Source organism: Calliphora vicina, chromosome 5 (genome assembly GCF_958450345.1).
Source record: "Calliphora vicina chromosome 5, idCalVici1.1, whole genome shotgun sequence".
Taxonomy (NCBI): domain Eukaryota; kingdom Metazoa; phylum Arthropoda; class Insecta; order Diptera; family Calliphoridae; genus Calliphora; species Calliphora vicina.
The window spans coordinates 81559414-81584178 of NC_088784.1; the positions used below are offsets into that span (position 1 = coordinate 81559414).

General features: G+C 29.4%; 1 protein-coding gene across 2 annotated transcripts in view; it reads right to left on the reverse strand.

Annotated features, from left to right (window-relative positions):
- Positions 1 to 24765, reverse strand: part of Sema2a (Semaphorin 2a) — a 329846-nt gene that overhangs the window by 83200 nt on the left and 221881 nt on the right. For both annotated transcript variants that reach the window (XM_065511864.1, XM_065511865.1), the window contains exons 2-3: positions 12388 to 12475; positions 12163 to 12214 (exon numbers count right to left, since the gene is read on the reverse strand). In XM_065511864.1, the coding sequence (XP_065367936.1) occupies positions 12163 to 12214; positions 12388 to 12475 (140 nt within the window). The remainder of the gene's footprint in view (positions 1 to 12162; positions 12215 to 12387; positions 12476 to 24765) is intronic.

Consider the following 24765-nt stretch of genomic DNA (forward strand, 5'->3'; position numbering starts at 1 on the left):
TCGTTTGTTTGATAATAAATAAAATAATGTAAAATATCTACGATGGTGATACATAATTAAGCCATACTTTCTTTTTATACTTGGGTCTTCATAAGATTCTAAGACGATCTAGCTATGTCCATTCGTCTGTCTGTCTGTTGAAAACACAATAGGGCTTTAACGAAAAGTGATAGCTGGCTGAAATTTTCCACAAATACTCTCCGTTGACAGGGTTTATTTGGTACTGAAAATAGGAAATATCCGTCTGTGATTCAATGTAAAGTCTGGCAAAAATCGGTCAACAGTTGTCCCTGGTCCCCATACAAGGTCCCCCTCAAAAAATTAATTGAACATTCATAATTGTCTTATTATAATTAATATCGTGATGAAATTGGTTTTTGTTTCATAAATATCTTGACACTCTGCATACACTACAACATAAATACTTATATTTACATACATCCACTATATGTTCGTGTAAAAAATAAAAGAAACTTAGAATAAAATTTGTAAATCTAAATACGCAACAACTTAATGGGAAAGAAGGTGGTTGGGTTTTTGTGGTAGGAGTTTTATTTATGTGTATTTGTATTTAATATCTATGTGTAGGTAAAGTGTCTGTGTATTCGTTCCTTGGCGTTATGTTAGGAAAAATAAAAATAAAAAACCAAACAACAAAAACAGCAAAAAAACATTCTAAATGAAATAATATACACACTCTCATATATAGAGTGCAAACATATGGATTCTATGGGGTATAAAGAAAATATATTTGAACATAAAATTTTACTGTAAAACCAAAATTCATATTTTATTCAAAATGTTCTTAAGGTTCACACACACACAATATACTTCCATACATACATATAACAAAAAAAGTTAAGAAATGTTTTACTATACCACAATGTTTATATAGTGTGTATGAATGAGAAGATATTTTGTATTTTTTTGTTTTAAAATAATTTATAAAATTAAAAGTGAAAGTTATGTTAGAGCCTTTTAGATTTATTGTAAACATTAAGTTAAGTTAATCTAAAAATATTGAGCTATAAACAAATGTCATGGAAAATTTAAGGAAACATTATATTAAAAATAATTTTTGCTAATTCTTTTTAGTTAAAGCAAATGTTAAGAAGTATAAATTATTATAAATATTATCAAACTTTGTTGATATTAAAAACCTGGACACAAGACAATATGCTGTAAAAAAAGCTATATTCAAATATTTCATGCTCAGTCATGTTATTAAGATTTAAAAGTAATGTTGTGCTTTACTATGTCAACTCAAAAACTTTGTCGTATTTTGTCATTGCAATTCATTAAATTTGTTGTATTGTGTTATGAAGAATACTGGTTGTTTGCTGCATGTTATAAATATTCTTAATTTAGTATTTAGAAATGCCTGGGATTGAATGTATTTTTTATCATTTTTTATTTTGAAAAAATAAATTTTAGTACAACTTGTATACAATTAAATAAAATGGCATTGAAAATTTTACTATTTTTACACTAGCTGATACAATGTCCACGTTTTTGAGCGGATGGGTATGGTTTAAAAGAAAGATTAATTCTAATAAATATATTTATTATAATTTTTAAAAAATATAAAATTGATGTGATATTTTTAGGGTTTATGGTTCCTAATTTCCCGGACTTTTTCCAGTCTCGGGTCCGGGAAATTAGGAACCATAAACCCTAAAAATATCACATCAATTTTATATTTTTTAAAAAATTTAATAAATATATTTATTAGAATTAATCTTTCTTTTAAACCATACCCGTCCGCTCAAAAACGTTCCATAATTCTATAAAAACATAATGGCCCATAATCATAGTCAAACACTAAAGTCGGTTCGTTTTAAAAACAACTTTAAAATAAAAACCTGCTTTTTATTAATTTGCAACCATAGTCAAAATTAAAGTATATTTTAAATTGAACCGACTTTAACTGGGTGCCACCGCAAATGTAGAAAATGTTTTCATACAATATACAACAAAAAACAGACAAGTGGCAACGCTGAACAGCAGACATACAAAATTAAAAAAAAAAAAAAATCAAAAAAACGTAAACAATAAAAGTAACCGGGACATCTAAGAAAAAAAGTTGTTTGTTGTGGAAAAATGAAAAAGATAAGATTAATATCATAATTACGATATTTTGGTACTAATTTTTTTGATAACTGTTCAATAATAGCAAAATATCTACCAATATCATGTAAGTTAAACATTTTTTACTTTGTGACGAACTTTTTTACTCGGCGAAGAACAGCTGGTGCTGTTGTTAAACGAGTTAAAAACAACTTCAGCTAGTTTTATATTTAGAGTCGACTTCAGCGTCAGAAGTATACTTTAACTTGTCTATGATAGACCTAAAGTCCACTCTTAAGTAAAGTCGAGTTTAATTCTCTTAAAATGTACTTTATTTTTGACTATGATTATGGGCCAATGTGTTTAAATTTCAAAAAACATTACGTTACCTTAAACAGAAATTTTTTAATGAGCTTATAAATCTTAACAGGTAAAAGACCTACATATATTGAGCTGTGTCGAATCTTATATAACCTTCACCAAATTATACTTTCAAATACAAATTTTAAATATTTTTAGGTAAATAAATTTTTTAATTTTTATATTTTTTTTTTAATTTTTTAGTTAAAAGTTTATTTAAATTTTTTTTTTATTTTTTTTAATATATTTTTTTTTAATTTATTAATGAAAAAAAAATTTATGAAAAATTTAATCGGGTTAAAAATTATCCCGATTTTGACCCATTGAATGTCCCACTTACTATGGCATTATACACGCCGCACAGTGGCTCAGAATCGTGTTTCATCCAAAACTCTGTAACTTTTGAACCGATAGAGATATTTTATATTTTTTTTTTCGATAGAGATATATTTTCTTGAATTTTTCTCCAGTTATAACGTCATAAAAATCGATTCAGCAGTTGTTGAGAAATTTAAAGCTAAACTTGAACTTTTAATTTTTTTTATAGCATTTAACTAATATGAAAATGCGGATTTTTTTGTTTTTTGCATCAGCTTTACTTATAAAAAAGCTATAAGCAGATAAAAACATATAAGAAAGTATGTTTGGTCAAGCCCAACCCTATAATAGCCTACACTATAATTTATTTTCGTGAATTTTGGAAGACGACCTTATATGGCAGCTATGACAACTTATGGACCTATAGCCATTCAATTAGTTCGTGTGATTTATGTCTATATGGAAGTTATTTCTGTTGAATTTTATGTTTATACCAATATTTTTAAGAGATTTATGCTCGTGAGCTACGACTAATATAAACCTATCGTAACAAAATTTGGTGACATGAATTTGTGGAGATACATATATAAATTAAACATTTATGACCGATAAAGTCCAATTTCGGAAGGACATTTGTATGGGGACTAGGTGAAATAATGGACCGTTTTCAGCCAGTTTCAGTAGGCTTGGTCATTGGACCAGAAAGTGATTCTAAGTCGATCGGTATACTTTAAGGACTAATATTTTTGGGCGTTACAAACATCTGCACAAACGCATTATACCCTCCCCACTATGGTGGTGTACAGTTTAAATAGGTCAAAAATCGAGGTTGTTTAAGCATAAATTTTCATAGTGCTTTGAATGTTTTTTCCTTATATCTGAGCCATTTGGCTAAGAGTAAGAGAGCTATAATCGGCTGTGCCTAATAGCTTTCCCCAAATTATACTTTAAAATAAAAGTTTTAAAAATTTTTAGGTAAACAAAATTAAAATTTTTTTTTTAAAAATTTTTAAAAAATAATTTGTTAAATTTATTAGCGAAAAAAATTGTATGACCAAAAACTTTTTTTTTAAATTTCTTTTTTAATTTTTTTGTTTTTGTGAAAAAAAAAATATTTTCCCGTTTTGACTCATTGTAGGTCCTACATGCTTTGTCTCTATATACACCATTGCAAAGGTCTATATTAATGATTTAGTAATCCAGTTATAGATAAACAATCAAGGTTATACCGGTTTTTTCCTTATATCCCATAAATTTGTGGACCGATTGTCTAGAGCAGGGAGAATTCCCAATATATTGATGTATGAATCATGTATTTAAGTTATTTGTGGGCTACGGAAAATTGTTTTCAACATACAGACGGACAGATGGTCGTGGCTGCATCGAAAGCACCAAAGCCCAAAAATTCAAGCACATTGTTGGAATTTGACTTGAATGCAAGTGTAATTATGTTTTAAATTTAAAAAATATTTGAAAAAATAAATATTTTTCAAACAAAAAACATGAAAATGCTTCTGAAATAAACTGTAAGTCAATTGCTTGACTATAATTCAAGGCTTGAATTACACTTGCTTTCACTTGAATTCCAGTAAAAATGCTTATTGCAACCATTTTTAATTGAAATTGAAAAATTCCATTTTAAATTGAGAAAATTGCAATTGAAATTGATAATTTGGATAAAAATTGAGAAAATTCCAATTTAAATTGAGAATTTCAACTTTAAATTGAGAAAATTCCAAATAAAACTGAGAATTTCATTTGCCATACTGCAAAACAAAAAGTGAGTATGATTGAAAATATTATAAAAATAGCTATTGATATTTTTTTTAATATTTTGTGTAACCTACACCATCATAGTGGTGGGTAGCTGATGATTCTAACTGTCAAATATATTGATCTAACATTAACCTTAAAAAAATACAGATCATCTCAGAATTACACACAAAATCCATAACGAAATTGGATTTGAAAGTTCACAAGAAAAGTCCGTTTGCAATAGTCTTAAGTCTAGCGAATTTCATATTAAAAATATATTATCAGATCGGAAATCTTATTACCCAATACTTTTATTATTACCCTACCAGACATATGTAATACATTAATGCCAATAATATCCCACTAATAAATAAAATATTAAAAAATAATAAACAAGTTATATAAGAAAAAAACTACCAAACCCATTTGCCAAATAACTACAAAATAGTTTTATGAGTTTACCCAAAAGGCATAATTTTTCGTCCTTGCTAGTACCAAGTAAAAAAAGCACTATACGTATTCTTCCTACTAAAGTGCAGATTTAATGACAGTGTAAATTTTTGTGGTTGTTACATGAAGTATTAAGGATATATAACAATCCTTTTATGTGTATGAGAGTTTAAATAGCTCACATTATGAGTCCCGTGTCTCGTCATAAAAAAAATGTTTGTGGCTTAAAACAAACAATAACTAGAGAAACGAAATAAGAACCCTTGACATATCGCAAGCCAACATAGTTGAATAATAGCAAAGAGCCTTAAAAGATACTTTCGCTGTTAGAGATTTTGTTTTAACATTTTAAGGGAATTTTTTTCAACATTTATTTAAAGGGGCATTTTTTGGCAGGCATGTTAGTAAATTATGTATCCTAAGAGGAATGAGATCGCTTTGTTTTCTAGTTATAAATAACTATAAAAACACATTTGTATACAGTGAAGAGTAAAAGTTAAGGCTACCAAATTACAAAACATTTATTTTATACTACATAAAAATTAAATCATCATGATTTACCAAGACTTTTGTGACAGCACACATTTACAAAACACTGTACCGGTAAGTATTTCTACGATTTAGGGGATTTTTAAAATGTTTTTTAGACATGACACGGTCGTATGTGTTAAAGAAACATAAACAGAAATTTCATAAAAAATGTATGCAGCCTAAAAGCATACTATAAAATTATATAAAGTAAAAACAAAATTGTATGTATATTAAATAAACACACACACATACGTTAAAAAAGAAACCACGCTTTACTACACAACAGTTAGTTATTTTAGCATTTCTGACCCCAGGAGATCAAACTTTTTTTTTGCACTAAAACACCGAAAAACCGAAAAAACAACTAACAAATTTTCAGGTATGTAATTTTTTTATGCGCTTTTCTAACCATATTTCAAACAAAAATGAACTAAAACAGTAGCAGTAGTAGCAGTTATTTTGAAGTAAAAAGTAAATTAATATTTTTCTATATTGTTGTTGTTGTTTTGTTAATTTAATTCTTTTGGCCACTAGTTGGAATTAAAAAATATGAAGTGAAAATAAAAATGGTACAATGAAAAAATATGCACAAACTGTTTCAACCAGTTTCCAGTTTAGTGGATTTTTTTTTATATTTAAAAAAAAAAAAACTTTTTTGTAAATCATTTTGTTTTGTATACATGGTAGATTTCATTTAGATTTGTGGCATTTATATTTTGTTCTTGTTTTATTCTATTTTACTCGTTTTTTAGTACCATTTGGGATGTAATTTCATTAAAAATTTATGCAATTTGGTTTTTTACCCACATTTTATACTAAAACTGACATAAATCTATTGTCATACCTCTGGGACATATACATACACACAAACATTTTTATTCACACACATACTCTATAAGTTTAAGTACTACAACTGTATGTACGCTGTCCTTTTTAAAAATTTACCAACACCACAAATAAAGCTGTGTTGTACAATTGCTGACTTTTAGGGGGAGTGTACAGCAATTTTATTATTTTAGGAAAATCTATGTTTAAAATTACAAAAACTCAATTCATTTTTAAACTGCTCTCAAGGTCTAAAATTGTTTTGTGTCCGAAAATTAGAGCAAAATCCGGCGATTTTGGCTCGTTTAAAAATAATCCAATTCAAAACTGATTTTGAAATCGATACACAGAAAAAATTATATTTCAATTCAAACATTTATCACATATTGAACTGGTTTCAATTATCTCATAATTGAAACAAGTATTCATGTGCTCAAAAACAAAATTTTCTGATATTTTCTATTGAATTTTGAGTTTTGAATTTGATAATTTTGATATTTGAATATACAATTTTCGTTATTGGTTGATATGTAAATCTAAACTTTTCGGAGTTTATTTCAATAATGTCGGACTAACACTTTTTGAGTTATCATAAATTATAACCCAAAAATTCACAATTTTACAAAAAAAAAATGTTGAAAAAAAACTTCTCCATAGAATTTAAAATTTGGACCATATTTGTACTTCCGGAACCACAATACATCAAAATTGTGAAGTGGTTTAAAAAGCCTCTGAAATTTTTTCGATTTGGTTGCACTGTGTTATCAACAGAGAGATGAAAACAAGTAAGAGAGCTATATTCGGCTGTGCCGAATCTTATATAACCTTCATCAAATTATACTACAAAATAAAAATTTTAAATTTTTTCAGGTAATCAAAATTTAGTTTTTTTTTTAAATTTAAATTTTTTTCGAATTGTTTTTTTAAATTTAAAGTTTAAAATTTGTTTAGTTGTTTTTTTTGGTGAAAAAAAAATTGGGTTAAAAAATATTTTTTCCGATTATTACCCATTGTAGGTCCAACATACTATGGTCTTATAAAAGTCTTTGAAATATCTATCATTAGATGTGCATATTGTCTATATTAATGACTTAGTAATCCAGATATAGGTAAAAAAAATAGGTCAAAAATCGAGGTTGTCCTGGTTTTTCTGGATTTTAAATAGCAACCGAGCCGGAAGAATTCCGGAGATACTGATGTATGAATCATGTATGTAATTTATTTGGTGGCTTCGGAAAGTTGATTTCAATAGACAGACGTTGGAGGCTTAATCGACTCCGCTATCTATAAGGATCCAGATTATATATACTTTGTCAGGACGCAAATTAAAAATGTGGAAATTACAAACGGAATGAAAAACTTATATATACCCTTCTCACGAAGGTGTAGTGTATAAAAAAGATGTTATCGTAATGGATTCATTTTTCTTTTATAGCCTTCAAGCAGCATACACAATCGGCTTGCAAGGTCTCTCAGCTTCAATTCGTATGGTACCCAATGTTCCTGCTATTGAATGAAATGTTTGCTGCTCAAACTTTTTGAAATTGCTGCTGTTGAGTTTTACAACAATCTTCATGAAGTAATGCCTTCCTGGTCTTCAAAATTTTTTTGCTGGGTTTCTTTGTCTTTCATGTCAAAACCACCTGAACCGAACTAACCATTTCTTCCATTTTTTTTCAAATTAAAGAATTAAAGCAAAACTTCCCGCATATGACGCACAAAATTCGACATTTTCTATGCAATAAAAATCTTTGTTGTTTCCAGAAAACATCTGTTTTATATTGCACCTCGATCTCGATTTTAATATACAGTGTCGGACAAAACTAAAGCACAACTCCCCCGACCTGACTTCGCACCTAAAACACTTATATTATCTGTAGCCAGATAATGGCGGGATTCCTTACAGAACTTAAAAATACTGCAATGTAAGCAAATTTTGTTCATTGCGCAAATCATTACGTACTTTTGATTCCTTATTATAATGAAATGGCGCCAACTTTAAATCGAATCTTTCTCTTGATCGAGCGATTCGGCAGCGATTGGTTTCTAGACTTTCGATATGCTATTGGGGTGTCTCTTCAACTATCGATGAAGATGCACTGCGATGCTGAAGCCGTGATTCTCGTTCTCTTTTCGATCTGCGACTTAGGTGTAGATGGCCCTTCGTGATTTTCCTCATGACGTTATTCGCGTTCTCTTTCTGTTTCTGGGTATCTAAACGTATATGACCTTTCCCGATTTTCCTGAAGATGTGATCCGCGTACTGCAGCGGATGAAAAACTTTTTATTTTTTTGGATTTTTTTTAACAATGTTTCACAACTTAGCATCCGACAGTAACTAATAAAACTTGGCTTTCTACATGTGATTTAGGAGTGATTAAAACTTTTAGAAACTCAACAAGTTGGTTATACATGATTAGTGTTTATAATGGATGGAATTGTAAACAATAAACAGCTGAACAAAATCAACTATTGCGAATGAAAAGTTTAGGGGAATATCACGATAGCAATTTTCCCTTCGAGGGAAATGGATATTTTCACGGAATTGAGTATAAATATGTTACTAAATATATAATAATTGTTTTAATATTGGTTTGTTCATTAAATTTCAACCAAAAAATATAAAACAATTTTTTAATTAAATATTTGATAATTTTAAAATTTATTATCACCTCGACTTTCTGATATGAAACAGAAAATTTAATTATTAGTCATTATAAATCATACCAAATAATTAATAAAACTCCATTATCAGATTTCAAAAATATTTAGAATCATGGATATTAGAACGTTTTTCGTCTCTCCTGTAATATTTATGTACACTAAGCTAACGAAATGAATAATAAAATTAAATTTTAAGAAAAAAAACACACAGATGAAGTCAAATTTATTGAAAGAAGGTATGTACATCAAATTCAATTAAACGTTTGATAAAATCATCACTATGTTTATAATGGATCATTATTAAGATTTAGTTTAACTTTTAGAATTATGCGGAATATAATTTTTAATAGTTTCATTATGTGCAATTCATTCCGAAAAAGTTTTTCAGTAAACTCATTGTCCTCTACTATTTAGAATCATTGTAATTCTTAAAAATATTAATCTGAAGAGGTTTGTATTGTAAATCAGCTGTTTAGGTTTCAAATCAGACCAATAATATGTATACAATGAATATTAAAAATGCACAAAAACATGAGATTTATTAATTTTATAAAGCGGTTAACCGAGTGATAAAAACCGGATAAACCGGTTAACCGAAAACCAACATTTCAAATTAACCGATTCGCAAAGAACCGAGATTTTTAAGAAAACTCTGTTGTTCGGTTAACTCTTCTCATCTTTCTGCCAACATATCGATTCCGCGCCAAGAGAACTGCCAAGATGAATCAAGCCAACATCGGATATCTGTTCTGAAGTGAAGCGTATCCCAGATAGAGCGTTCGGTCGGACGTGGAATTTCTGGACTATAAAGTGGGTGGGTGAGCCAAAACTTTCCAACCACTTCTTTCTAAATAGTTTTTAATAGGGATTGCAACATGTGGCCGAGCGCTGTAATGATGGCACATGTTGCGCTGTAATGGCCACCTGTGCGCTGTAATGATGGCCACATCAAACAAATATATTGCGCTCGATATAGGTCTCCTGTGATGGTCTTGCAAAAGGGCCCTTTTGCAAGACCATCAAATGCAGAGCATTACCTTGGCGACATGGCTTTGGTGACGCTTTAATCTCTTACACTTCGGGTCATTGTAATGAATCTATTTTGAAAAAATAATTTTATTTTGTAGCATTTCAGACATACAATTCTTCTTTCAAAATATCTCAGCTTCAATTCGTTTTTTTTTGGTGCTCTCGGCTTAAGGCTTATCATAATCTGAGAACAACATATTATGATAAAATTATTCATCAAAATATGGTTGCCACAAACATATATATGTTTACTGTAACCATATATATGGTTGAGACAATCATGTGAATCGTAAGTTAACCATATTATGGTTACCACAATCATGTAAATGGTTACTGTGACTATAATATAGTTAAAAAACTTGTAACACTATATAAATGGTTACAGTAACCATGCCCAATTATATTTTTTCTCTGCGTGCAGAAACCATATCTCGCACGTTGAAATCGATGGAAGACATTCTCCATGAACTTTGGTGAGCAATCGGTGTCCTTCAGCGGCACTTTTTTCAAATTAAAGAAGTAAAGCAAAACTTCCCGCAAATGACGGCACAAATTACGACATTCTCGAAGCAAAAAAAACTTTGTTGTTTACAATTTAATGTTGTATAACATAGAGAAACATAGAGCGGCAACTAGAAAAAATCTCAAACAAAAAAATTACTCAATATAATAACACATACGAGTGTTGTTTTTGTTTTCACATAGTTTTTCTACTAATACATTATCATCACTTAGGTTTCTGACAACTGAGTTAGGTTTTTGACAACTGAGTTAGGTCCGCTCTATGTTCTATAACTAAGTGAGAATAAATGACAGATAATTACCCTTCTATATTTGGCTGTGCCGACTCTTATATACCCTTCACCAAATTATATTTTTTTTTTGATTTTTTTAGGAAAACAAAATTTAAAAAAAAATTAGCTTTTAAAAATGTTTATTTCTAATTTATTAGCGAAACAAATTTTTGTTAAACAACATTTTTTTAAAAAAAATTTTTTGGTAAAAAAAAATTCAGAGTAAAAAATATTTTTCCCGATTTGGATCCATTGTAAGTCCGACTTACTTTAGCCACATATACGCCATTGCAAAGGTCTTTGAAATATCCATTATTGGATATCAATAGAAGTCAAACATCGAGTTTGTCCTGGATTTTTCCTTATCTCAGCCATTTGTGGGCCGATATTCATGTAAGTTATTTGGAGGAGGCTACGGAAAGTTGATTTCAACATACAAACGGACTGATGGACATGGCTATATCGACTCCGCTATATATGGCGATTCAGAATAATTACAAACGGAATGACAAAACTCAAAATATACGCATTTTTAAGTCATACACCCAATATTTGAACTTCATTTACCCATTGTTGAAATCAGTAGTTATTTTTATAAAATAAATTATTTCTAGAATATCGGTAGCGATATTTAGAGGTACATAACGGTTCCTCTAACGGTATTTTAGCGGTAACGGTAATTGTAATGAGAGAAGCTTTAATATTTTTCCCCTATGGTGTTTAGCCTTATGGAAACAACTTAACATCTTACTTGCTACTAATCAGTCTTTGATTTCTGTTTTTTTTTTTGGTAGTTTCTGGGCGGCTGCATAAACAATTTATTCTAAGAATAACATTATCATATTAACGAACTGAAAATTAAGGTTTCCCACTTCTGGCTCTAAGCATTTCAATGTTTATTAAAACATGAGTTTTAACAAATAAGTATTTTTCTTTTTCATTTATAGTTTTTGCTTGTTGCGCGATTTCAAGTTGTAGTTGTTGCTGTAGGTTTTCATTTATATAGATTTATTGCATTTTTAATTTAAGTCTTTTGTTGTTCACATAGTTTTTTTTTCTCTATATTTTATTTTTGTACTCTAGTTTATTTTTTCTAAATACAAGTATGTATTTTAAATTTAAATCCATAGAACATACGTGCATATAACTGGGGAATTTGAAATGAATTTTAACGTCCATATTTTGCATAATAGAATAAATCATATTATGCAGATGATATAAATGCGATTGTTGGTTAACAATTGAAGAAATAAAAGAAAAATAACGAATATTCAATTCAAATCACAAAAAAACACAAAAATTGTCAGAAAAAAATATTTTATTTTTATGGTATTAAAGGTATTATTTATTGAAAATTGTTAATACTTACGTCACATGTTGATGATGAAATATTTTTTAAGCTTAAGCGAAATATGCGGTCCCTGGAAGAGAAAAAATTAAATTATAGAGAAATAATAAAGTTATTGATGGGTGTTGAATTGAAATTAAAATTTTTATTAATTTAAATGTTTAATATTTAAAAGCTTATTGCAGTAGTTGTGTTAAAATACTCTAAAATTAATCACTAGTATGGAGCCATCATATATGTACTTACATAGAGCCAACATATAAAGAATCTCTCTCCTCATCCAAATGGAAAGTACGATAGTAAAGTTTGCCACAACTGAATTCACGCACATGATCTGCAAAGAAACAATAATACAAGAATTAAAATCAAAACAATTGTTAAAAAGAACTTTGAATAAGTAAAATTAATAAATTAATTGTATGTCAAAGTCATAAATAGTATTGAAATTTTTTGACAATCATATTTTCTTGACTCAACAAAATTTGCCACAAAAGCAATAATTATGTTTTAGTGCTTACATATGTACATATGTATGTCCTTTTAGCCTTATTATGTCAAAAATAGTTTTATATTAATATACAAAGACAACTACTTAGATGATACACATGTACTATGTGTTATTTGTACTAATTAGGAATCGTTAGTTTAGTTTAAAACAAAATGTCTCTCTCTGTCCTTCTCTCTTAGGATAATAATTTCATTTTAGGTCATGCAAAATTATAATACAAAATGTATACACATCAATTGTGTGCGACTCAGTGTGAGGTTACGAGGTCAATCTGAAATTATTTTAAAAAACCTTAGAAATCGTTCATGCTATAATCATAAAGTTGAGCAGGCAAAAGTATTAAAACTTACTTTTTACACCGGCCTTTTGGTCAAATTACTAAGACATTATTCATGTTATTAAGTATGTTTGTTTGTGTATCTGTGTCTGCATATGAATTTTGTAGGACACAAACTGTTTACGTTAACAATTTGTTACCATAATTAATGCTAAACTACACATCATATGGCGTCATTTATTTAAATGTTTGTCTGCCTGCATACTTGTTTCTGTGTGTGTTGTTTTGTATTTTGTGAATTGTATTCAAAAAGATTTCTTAGATTCTAGTTATATTGTTATAATTTGTTGTTTGCCATTGTCCAATTTTAGTTGGCACTGGTCATGTGATAATTTGTTTATTTTATTGTTGACAACAGCAACACAACAACTGCCACTGCTACTAATAGCAGCAACAATAGCTAGAACATTAAGAACAGAAAGCTAAACAAAAATCTCTGCAAAATTTAATACGCGCTTAGAGAATAAAATAAACAACGAAAATACACAAACTTAAGCAGAAGGAAACCACAAAAATGCTCACATTCACAAATAGTACATTAAGTACACAATACAAAAAAGGATGTGTAAACTTGTACTAGTGTAGAAATTCTCACACTTTCATACACAAACTCACTCACATTAACAAATACAGTAAGACGCAAGTAAATATTAATTGCAAATATTTTTTTGTATTTGACTAACAAATGTCCTGATACAGCTAATGGTTTAATATGTGTGTATAACATATGTGAGTAAATTTGGTACAGTGAGTGGCAATTAGTTTCAAAATATTTTTTAGTTTTAGTGGATCAACATTAGGGTGGCCTCTCTACTGGACTGGGAGTATGACATACAAATTCGAAATATTGTTTATTTTGAATCATTTGTAATATATAAATTAATTCAATATATGGCCATTGTTAGCTATGACCTTTTGCCATCTTTCTGGCAACATATGGATTCCGAGCCAAAAGAACTGCTAATCTTTGGAGGCCAAGAACGAATTTGGATACTTTGATCTGAAGTGATGCGTATCCCAGAGAGAGCGTTCTGCATCGATTGAAACAAATGGTAGTCGGAAGGCGCAAGATCTGGACTATAGGGCGAATAAGGCAAAACTTCATATCCACTTCATTCTAAATACTTTTTAACAGGTATTGCAACATTTGGCCGTGCATTGTCATGATTAAATATTACGCATAATATGCGGCATAAAATGGCCTCATATTCTGTGCGTTTTTCGGCTAATGCTCTCTTCAAATGAATCATTTGCGTTCTGTTTAGGTTCACTGTTCACTGGTAAGATTTCAGCATTTCATGATAGATAGGACCCATTTGCTCCCAACAAATACAGAGAATTGCCTTAGGATCATGGATATTTGGCTTTGGTGTCAATTCGGCTGGTTGCTCGGGCTTCACATATGATTTTTTACGCTTCGGATTATCATAAAGGATAAATTTATCATCACATGTAATTATTCGATTCAAAAATTATATTCTTTTATAGAGTTCAAGCATCGTATTTCAAGATCTCTCGTCGTCAGTTCGTATGCTTCTCAATTTTCCTGCTTTTTGATAAATCCTTCAGCTCGCAATCATTTTGTAATTGCTGCTTGGGTAGCTCTCAATGATTTTCCAAGCTTTTGTTGAGTTTTATAAAGATCCTCATCGAGTAATGCCTACAATTCATCACTTCTGAACAGTACAAACCATCTCTCCCACGTTGAAACCAATGATACACATTCACCATAAGCTTCGGTGTGCTTCCATAAACAAGTTTGTTTTCTTATTCCTGTTGTTTGCCTTAATTATGCGATCAAATGTTCTTGGTGCTATTTTAAGTGGAAGATTCGTATAAACGCAGACGAAATTTGTTTTTAAAAAAGTTACCAAAAATAAAATATTATCAATTTTTCAACCAAAGTTCCATTTCTAATAGTAACATCTCAATTTACTGCAACTTTTTCTATTTGAATCAATAAATTTCATCACTTTTAAAGATGCCCAAGAGAACTTTTTGGTCCGATCAAGAAAAGATTCCAAAAAATCGATCGTTCGGAAAGTGTGTTGCGAAATTTCTTCAAGAAAGGTCAAAATTATGGAGCTCGCAAACCTACAAAGGGAAATACAAAACTAACAAGAAGACAACTTTATCTAATAAAACAAGAAGCAACCCGCAACAAATTGAATTCCACACAAATAAAGAATAAATTGAATCTTCCAGTGACTTCCAAACACATTGCACACATTTTACGAAACGATGAAAACATAAAAGGGAAAAAGCCGAAACGTAAACCAATGCTAAAAAAGCTCCATAAAGAAAATCGTCTAAAATTCGCAACAAAATATATGAAATGGACAGATGAGTGCAAAAAAAGTAATTTTCTCTGACGAAAAAAAAAAATTTAGACGATCCTAACTCATACTCATGCTATTGGCACGATTTGAGATCAATCGATGTTCGGATGTCAAAACGTAATTTCGGTGGAGGCAGTGTTATGGTTTGGGCAGCGTTCTCTGCAGTTGGCAAGTCGAAAATATGTTTTGTTGCGGCAAAAATGAATGATTTATAACGAACTGTTGGAAGATGCTCTTCTCTCATTTATGGATGAAAAAATGGATGAAGATTGGATATTCCAACAAGATAATGCTGCAATCCAGGTTTCTAAGCAATCTAAATCTTGTTTTAATGAACATAACATTGCTCTGTTGGACTGGTCGGCTTGTAGTCCGGACTTAAACCCAATACATAGCCCGTAAAGTTTATGCAAATAATGCCCAGAATGAAAACATAATGACTGTGACAGAGCTAAAACTAAGAATTAAACAAGTCTGGGAGGAAATTATTTCGATCTGTTTAAAAAATTTGTGGAATCAATCCATAACAAAGGATCATCCACACATTATTAGTAATGCTACAGTGGCCCATAAATTAAATTAAATTACAATTTTTTTTAAAAAAAGTAGTGCGCGTTTATAGGAATATGCACCAGTGTATTAACATAAATCACACGATATAATTTCATGGTGATCGGTCCATAATTGGTCGTAGCTCCCATATAAGGCCCATTTCGAAAATTACTCACGAATATAAATTATTGAAATTTTATAAGAAAAATGTTTTTGCTCATTTACTTAGTGTAGGGTTTTTTTCGGTCAAGTCCGACCATACTTTCTTACTTGGTTTTTAATTTTTCTTGAAAATATTTCTATTTTGCCCACAGCTTTATCGGATTTTGGTATTTAGTGGGGGATAAAAATTATAATATAAACTAGTTGACCGCCCCGGCTTCACCCCGTAGTTCGTCAAGTTTCTCCAACCCTGCCTGTTCTTATTTATTTGCAAATAAAAGTTGTACTGCATACTTTAGGGGCTTTTTTATTACAGTTGACTGGACCCAAAAATTAATTAAGTTTTGAGTATTTTGTGATTAAGTTTTGAGTATTTTAAGCACATAAAATACATTAAGCTTTTAAATATTATATATTTGTTAAATACAACTCAAGGGTTTTTTCCATACTTGCGTGATACAAAATCGGGCCAGAAATATGAAGGAACTCTGTTTTAAAAAAGGTAACAGCCGTTTTTGTAGACACTCCTTAAAATATACTTATATGTTTATCGTGCCTGATGTCACAAATGATTACCTTCTTTTGCCACAACTGCAAATGAATTGTCACACAAGAAACATCTTATGGAATGGTGTTGCTTTTTTGTCTTGAATATTACCTCGTCAATCAGCCACATACAATTCTTGACCCGGAAGTTCTGAACGGTCTGTCAGTACATGAGTTTCATCATCGCAACAGGTGTATTTTTTTTTTAAATTTTACCTAAATTTTTTAACGTACTTTTTTCGTTAACTATTTCGACCGAAATTACAGTTGCAAATGCATAATTAAAAATATAATATCAATAATTTGTATGTTAGAGAACCTGGTTCAGGTAGAAGGAATGTTCCACATAATGGCCCATAATCATAGTCAAAAATAAAGTACATTTTAAGAGAATTAAACTCGACTTTACTTAAGAGTGGACTTTAGGTTTATCATAGATAAGTTAAAGTATACTTCTGACGCTGAAGTCGACTCTAAATATAAAACTAGCTGAAGTTGTTTTTAACTCGTTTAACAACAGCATCAGCTGTTCTTCGCCGATTAAAAAAGTTCGTCACAAAGTAAAAAATGTTTAAGTTACAAGATATTGGTAGAGATTTTGCAATTATTGAACAGTTATCAATAAAATTAGTACCAAAATATCGTAATTATGATATTAATTAATCTTATCTTATCCACTTTTCCACAACAAACAACTTTCTTCCTTTAGATGTCCCGATTGCTTTTATTGTTTACGTTTTTTGGATTTTTTTTTTAATTTTGTATGTCAGCTGTTCAGCGTTGCCACTTGTCTGTTTTTTTTTTTGTATATTGTATGAAAACATTTTCGACATTTGCGATGGCACCCAGTTAAAGTCGGTTCAATTTAAAACATACTTTAATTTTGACTATGGTTGCAAATTAATAAAAGGCAGGTTTTTATTTTAAAGTTGTTTTTACAAAGAACCGACTTTGGTGTTAGACTATGATTATGGGCCAATGTTTCTAAAGTCAATAAATAGAAAGCATTTTAAAAAGAGCTCCCAACACATACGGTTAGCCTAGTACTCGGCCTATTTGGTACGAAAAGTTAAAACCAAAGCATGTTTAAAAAACATACAAGGCTCAAAAAGTTCCTGACAGGAACTCTGCTAAATATAGGCCAAAGACAGAGGACAGAAGTTGAAGTCAAATTTTATAAAAAAAAATTTTAAAAAAGGATGCTTCCATTCATAGACTCCTTAATGTGTCCACTTATTTTTGACCTAATTTGACATCCTGTCACTATGGTAAGAAAGGTCTTGAGTGGTAAAAGAACAATAATGTGGTATTTGTACCAAGAGAGGTAATTCCTTCAAACTGTCTGTAGCTGAGGCCAGTGGAGAGATATTGGGCTCTTGTTAAAAGAGAATTAAAGAGCACAAAAAAGGGGTCCAAAAGTGCGATTTTAAACAGAGATGGACAACTTGCTCACACAAAGTGCCGGAAAGCACCATAAAAACCATAATGAAAGGGTTTCCGAAAAAGGTTCAAAATTTCATCACTATAGTGATTAGAACTATACTTTTTTTATAAATTGTAATAATAATTTCAGTCAAATAAAAATCACAACTATAAGTTTAGTGGTTTCATTTTTATTAACATATATGTATATGTATGTTAAACATTTTTCGATCTCAGTCCTTACGTTTGTGGGTCTGCAATGAATATTAGGATGTGTTGCAAACGGAATGACAAAACCATCTTATTTGATTGTGGGTTTAAAAACCAAATATCATTGCATTCGAAGATGTCAGATTGCAAATTAAATATAACAAAATTTTCAATACTATTTCTTTTGTTTTATTTTATTGTCACTCACTGTACTCAAGTAATAATATGTTAAACTACATATATTTGTATATATCATATAAATATGTATATTTAAGTAGTCCAATGTAATACAAATTGTCGTATGTTTTGCTATACAAAGCATTTATTTTTTGTTTGTAATATACAAGAATTTTTGTGTTGAAATAATCGTCTCAGTTTTGTGGTTACTTTATTAATGTATTTTTGTGATTTTAGTCATTTATAGTTTGCTTTACAAGTATTTCTCTCTTTTTGGTTTTTTGGTTTAAAAGGACATCAAGTCATATAAATGTTGTTATTAATTATATTAATTAAATGATTATAGAGTTATGGGCAAACATTTTGTATAATGTAAATATTACATGGAAGTGTGTACTGATGTAACATACAAATTATTGAGGTTTTCCAAATAGAAATTTATAAGATTAAATTTTATATACAATAGAAACACATTCAGTAAAGATGTGTAGATGAAATGTTAAGATTTTAAATGTACAGACTAATTGATGATTGTTTTGCTAGACGAAATATGATTAATGATTTATATATATTAAATAGAACTATATATAAAGTTGGCGTCATTGTTCTGTATAGTCAAGGGATTTGTAAAGTAATTATATATAAACATTAAATTATGATTACTTATTATAACTTACTGTCTTATAAATAAATTCATAATTTGTTTTTCTTTAACAAAACTCTTGTTAAAAGCTTATAAATTAATGCCAAAGTAAAAACTTAATTTTAAGCCTGTTTGAGATTAAATGACAGCAGTAAACAGGGACAATACATTTAATTTTATAAATTTATGTATATTTCAATAAGTTTTTAGTCATTTTATAAGATATAAAATACAATTTCATATATAATAAATATTGCCATTCATAATAATCCTAAATCATTTTATAATAAAATGTTCTTTTTCAGTATTATAAAATTCAGCTTTAATTTAATCTAAATTAAATATTTTTTCATACAAATTAAATCTAAAAAAAAACAAATTTCATCCAACAATAACCTTTATTTATCGTCCATTCACTTGTCGCCAACGGAAATGGCAAACAAACAAAATAAAATCAAAGTACATACACTTAAACACAAAGAATAAAATAAGGGGTAAATTCAAAATACAGTTTGCCTTTTTTCTTATACACATCATAGGAAACGAACAATACAAACCATATTCAAAATAATAATAATAGTTTAACTAGAGAAAAATGCTTAAAAAATAAAATAATAATAACAATTCAAGCATATACTAGCTAACTTCCGGTTTGGCAGAGAATTCTTTACAATGTGTATTTTTGATAGCAACTAACCCGGTGAGCTTCGCCGTCCAATCGTAGTAAAATGAAAATGAACCTGACTATAAGTCGGGAAAAGGTAGATAATCTGTGATCACTTATTAGTAAGCAAAAATTGCTATAAGTTGCTAAATAGAGGCCCAAATAGAAAAAGGACGATAATATTCCATTATTCCAATACTGTACTATTTCATTACGGCAACACTAGGCCACACGTTGCAATACCTATTAAAATCTGTTTAGAATGAAGTGGATGGGATCTTTCTCCGAACCCGGTTTATAGTTCAGAACTTGCCCCTTAAGACAACAGTTTGTTTCGATTGAAGCAGAACGTCTATGGGATACATTTCACTTTGAGTAGAGAATACGATACTGGCTTGATTCGTTCTGGCAATCAAAAGATGAGCAGTACTTTTGGCTCGGAATCCATATGTTGCCAAAAAGATTGGAAAATATCATCGCTAACAATGACCAATAATTTGAACAAACAATATGCTAAAAATTTTAACCAGTTTTACCCCCTAAACCTTCGAGTATCCAAAAATCACTGCTTAGTGGATATAAGTAGGGAAAGGGGAAACTATAGTCTAAATTTCATATCTCTACCTCTTGGCGTTTGGGCTGGGTGATTTTGAATCAATCAGTCACTCAGTAACATTACTCTTTCATATATATAGATAGATATACATGTATGTTTATGCCAGCACACACTTACACTTAAATAAGCAAACAAACAAAGTAAAGGATTTTGTATTTGCGAGAAAATTTGCTTAAAATCGGAAATCAAAAATAACTTTAGAGCTGGTCTTTTTCTTTTTACCCAAAAAAAAATAAAATAAATACATTGAAATAAATGTTAAATTTTGGGTACAAAGAAAAACTCCTTCTAGTGGAAATCTCAAGAAAAAAAAATTACAATATGTAACATAACATGTGTTTAAGACAACATTACTCCCTCTTACACATTCATCGTTATGTCTGCATAAATTTAGTTTATTTATATATATTTTCTAACTGAAATGTTAGAAGATGAAAGAATACACACACCCAGACAAAATTAAGTTAAAAAACCCGTAAGATATTGGTATTTACATAATAAATATATTTGTTTAGACAGTAAGAAATAACATATACATACATAACTACGAGTAAAATGAAAACAGAGATGTCACAGTTTAAAAATAAAATATCATTAACCCATGGCAACAGGGCGATATAATAATGTATCTTGCTTGGATATACTTGATATATGGTTAATGTATAATTGAAAACTGCAATGAACCTTGATGTTTACTTATTATTTTCAAATGAAAAACACCATTGCACCTAAAACAAATAACCTAATTTTACTGAAATGTTTAGAAACTCCAATTGATGTTCGAATAATCCTCATACAAATTTTAGAACCAAATTCCCATCATACACACAAAATTTATTCTCATTGAAATCAGAATATCTATATAGAAATGGCTGATAAATATATTTTTTTTTTCAAAAATTTCTCACTGGATGCATATTATCTAATCTATGTAAATATTACGTTACGTATGAGGAATATGAAATTTTGTCTAGAAATTAAAAATTAATCATACGATCAGTGGACCATTGTAAAATGTTGCAGCCAATTAAACTCGAAAAATTTGCTATATTTATAGTATTTCTGTTAGTAGAGGGTTAAAACTGCAATTCTTTTTCGATTTAAATATTTTTAAATATATAGTTAGCAAGTGTAAGTATGTGTAGTAGGGTTGTCTTTATTTAGCATTTTTTTACTTTCGATGAATCCAAGGTATAAATTGTTTTCCGTCATATAAAAACCAAATATTGAAAACATGATCAAAATCGGATAACGTTTAGACGTGGCACATTTTATTATGAAAATTTTGTTACTCTGACATAAAACTCGAATTATGTCAATATTTTCAAAAAAAATAAAGTTTCCAATGTTTAATTTCAGATTGTCAAATTTGGTTGCTTATTTACATATTCATGAATTTAAGACATTAATGTTAGAAATTAAAAATATCATATAGATAAAATTTATTTTTAAGGATCAATAACTATGAAATAAATACTACATTTTAATATTCGTGTTATAATCTTGTATTCCCACCATCAATATGTGACAACAAAATGTTTGTCTGGTCGATTCTCGCAAAAGTTGGTAGAAAGATTTAGCTTCATATGGGCGATTCCATGAGAATCGCTACCACGACTGAAAACACAAAAACCTTTGAAACTTTTCTCAAGATTATTTGAATAGAAGAAAATAATGAAATGTAACTATGTGAAAGTATTTAGATCATACTACAACATTTTTAAAGACAAAAATAATAGTTTAAACTGATTACACTAGTTTACAAATCAAACATTTTTCTTTGCTCATGGAATGAAACTTATATTTTTGAGAAGAGCTAGGGACGCTTGTTAATTGACCATTTTTTGTTTCCCATCTATACGTCAAAATTTTGAGATATATGGGTTTTTATTTTTCACCTGCCCTGAGTACTACTAATGCATACTGTAGTGTACCGAATTGTAGTAATTAAGTATTTACATCGTTTTTGGGTACTCAACACTCTGGTGAAGCTGCTAGATACTTTCAGAGTTGTATTCTTTTGACAAATTCCAAAAAAAATGAACGGGAAAAAAATAAATACGGTTTAAAAGTACGTCTTTCCTGTAGATAAACGTTAATAAATCGCTGTTAAATACAAATTTCTAAAGTAAAAACTATATCAAAATGTCTTCTAGAAAGTGTAAAATAAACCCAGACCATTTTTGTTTTATTTGCAGAAAAATTATTCAGTCAAATCGAGGTTTTCCTATAACACAAACACTGCAAAATGCTTATTTACATTAAAAAATTTCGTAAAAGCTTTAGATAAGACAAAACCATCATTTCAATATGTATGCAGCGTGTTCCCGAGTCTTTCTGAGGCTAAACTAAAAGAAGGGATATTTGTGGGTCCTCAAATAAGAAACATTTTGGTTGATACCAAATTTGAGTGTCTATTAACCGACGTTGAAAATGCAGCATGGAATTCTTTTAAACTTGTTGTTCAAGAATTTTTGGGGAATAAGAAAAGTCAGAATTACAGAGATATTGTTGCGAATTTATTACATAATTTTGAACTGATGGGTGTAAATATATCCCTCAAAATTCTCTTTTTACATTCTCATGTGGATTTTTTCCCGGAAAACCTCGGACACATGAGTGACGAACATGGAGAGCGTTTCCATCAAGATTTGAAGATTTTCGAGAGGAATTATCAAGGTTTTTGGGATCAGAATATGCTAGGAGACTACTGTGGGAGTGTCGTGAGGGAGACAAATGAAAATAATTATAAAAAGAGGACTAAAACACTTCACTTTTAATTTTTTTGTACTAATTTAATTTAAATTTTTATATGTTTCGTTTTTAAGAAATATCTCAAAAGTTTGACGTCCAGGATTTTTTTTAATATTTTTTCCGAAGTTAGAATACCTAATTACACAAATCCCCATATGTTTCAATTCATGAGCAAAAACATTGTAAACTAGTGTAACCGTAACACAGTCGTATAGAAAAAAAAAGAGGGAAATAATTTTTTAAAAATATCCTATTTTTTGTGTGTGTTCGTATTTCTTTCTCTTATATATAACAGCAGGTCCAAATATTTCCCGATTTTCTCCATATATCAATAAGTGTATATATGAAATCAATAAATAACTGTTTAAAACTCATAACTAACTCCAAAGTTATATGCACTTTAATTTAAAAAAGGCGATTTTTCGCTAGTTTTTTGACACAAAATAGTACTATTTGGTACTACAACTTTTTAAGTTGTCTAAAAAATTGTTATAAGTGTATAGGGAATATAACACTGCTACTTTCATTCATGGAAAGTCGAAATTTTTATTGAATATCAGCTATATTTGTGTACCGAATCTTATATACCCTTCACCAAATTATACTTTAAAATCAAATTTTTAAATACTTTTAGGTAAACAAAATTAAATTTTTTTTTTTTCAAAATTATTTTAAAGTTTTTTTTAAAAATTTTTCTTTTATAATTTCATTGAAAAAAAAATTTTTTGGTGAAAAAAAAATTCGGAATAAAAAATATTTTTCATGATTTTGACCCATTGCAGATCCAACTTACTATAGCCTTATATACTTCGTTGCAATGGAATTTGAAATATCTATTATTGGATAGATCAAAAATAGGCCACAAATCGAGGTTATCACGGTTTTTTCCTTATAACACAGCCGGAATAATTCCCTATATATTGATGTATGAATCAGGTATGTAAGTTATTTTGCGGCTACGGAAAGTTGATTTCAACGTAAAGACGGACAGACGGACATGGCTATATCGATTTCTATATCTATAACGATCTAGAATATATATACTTTGTGGGATCGTAAATGAAAAATGTAGAAATTACAAACGGAATGACAAACTTCTATACTTATGCCCTTGCCACTCATGGCGAAGGGTATAAAAAGCAACTTGCTAACAGTTGTCTGATCAAATTGACCCCGAAAGAGAGGAGCTAGAGGGTTAAGATCTTCCATAAAAATTATCCCCATAAACTCGAAATATAATATAACATTTTTTTCATTTAGTATGAATATTGCTGCCTTCGATCAAAAAATTATAACTTATTAAACCATCTTTCTGTTTATTTTATACAAATTATAATTTGTATTTTCATTGGACCTCAAATTCGAAAAATTATGAAAGATGAGGAGTTTTTGAATAAGGTAAATTCCATTGAAAAACGCGCATGGAATAGTTTTGTGTCGCTTTGTAAAAATGTTCTTGGAAATAAAAGAAGCCATTACTATGTCGCTGTGGTTAATGAATTTTTGAGTGCTTATGGTGAAATGTCTATAAAATGCATTTCCTGCATTCGCATTTGGACTTCTTTCCAGATAATCTGGGGCAGTTCAGCGACGAACATGGCGAACGTTTTCACCAAGAAATGGTTACAATAGAAAAACGTTTCGAAGTAAAAAACATAAGGAAACTATTTTCCGAATATTGCTGGTCACTTTTA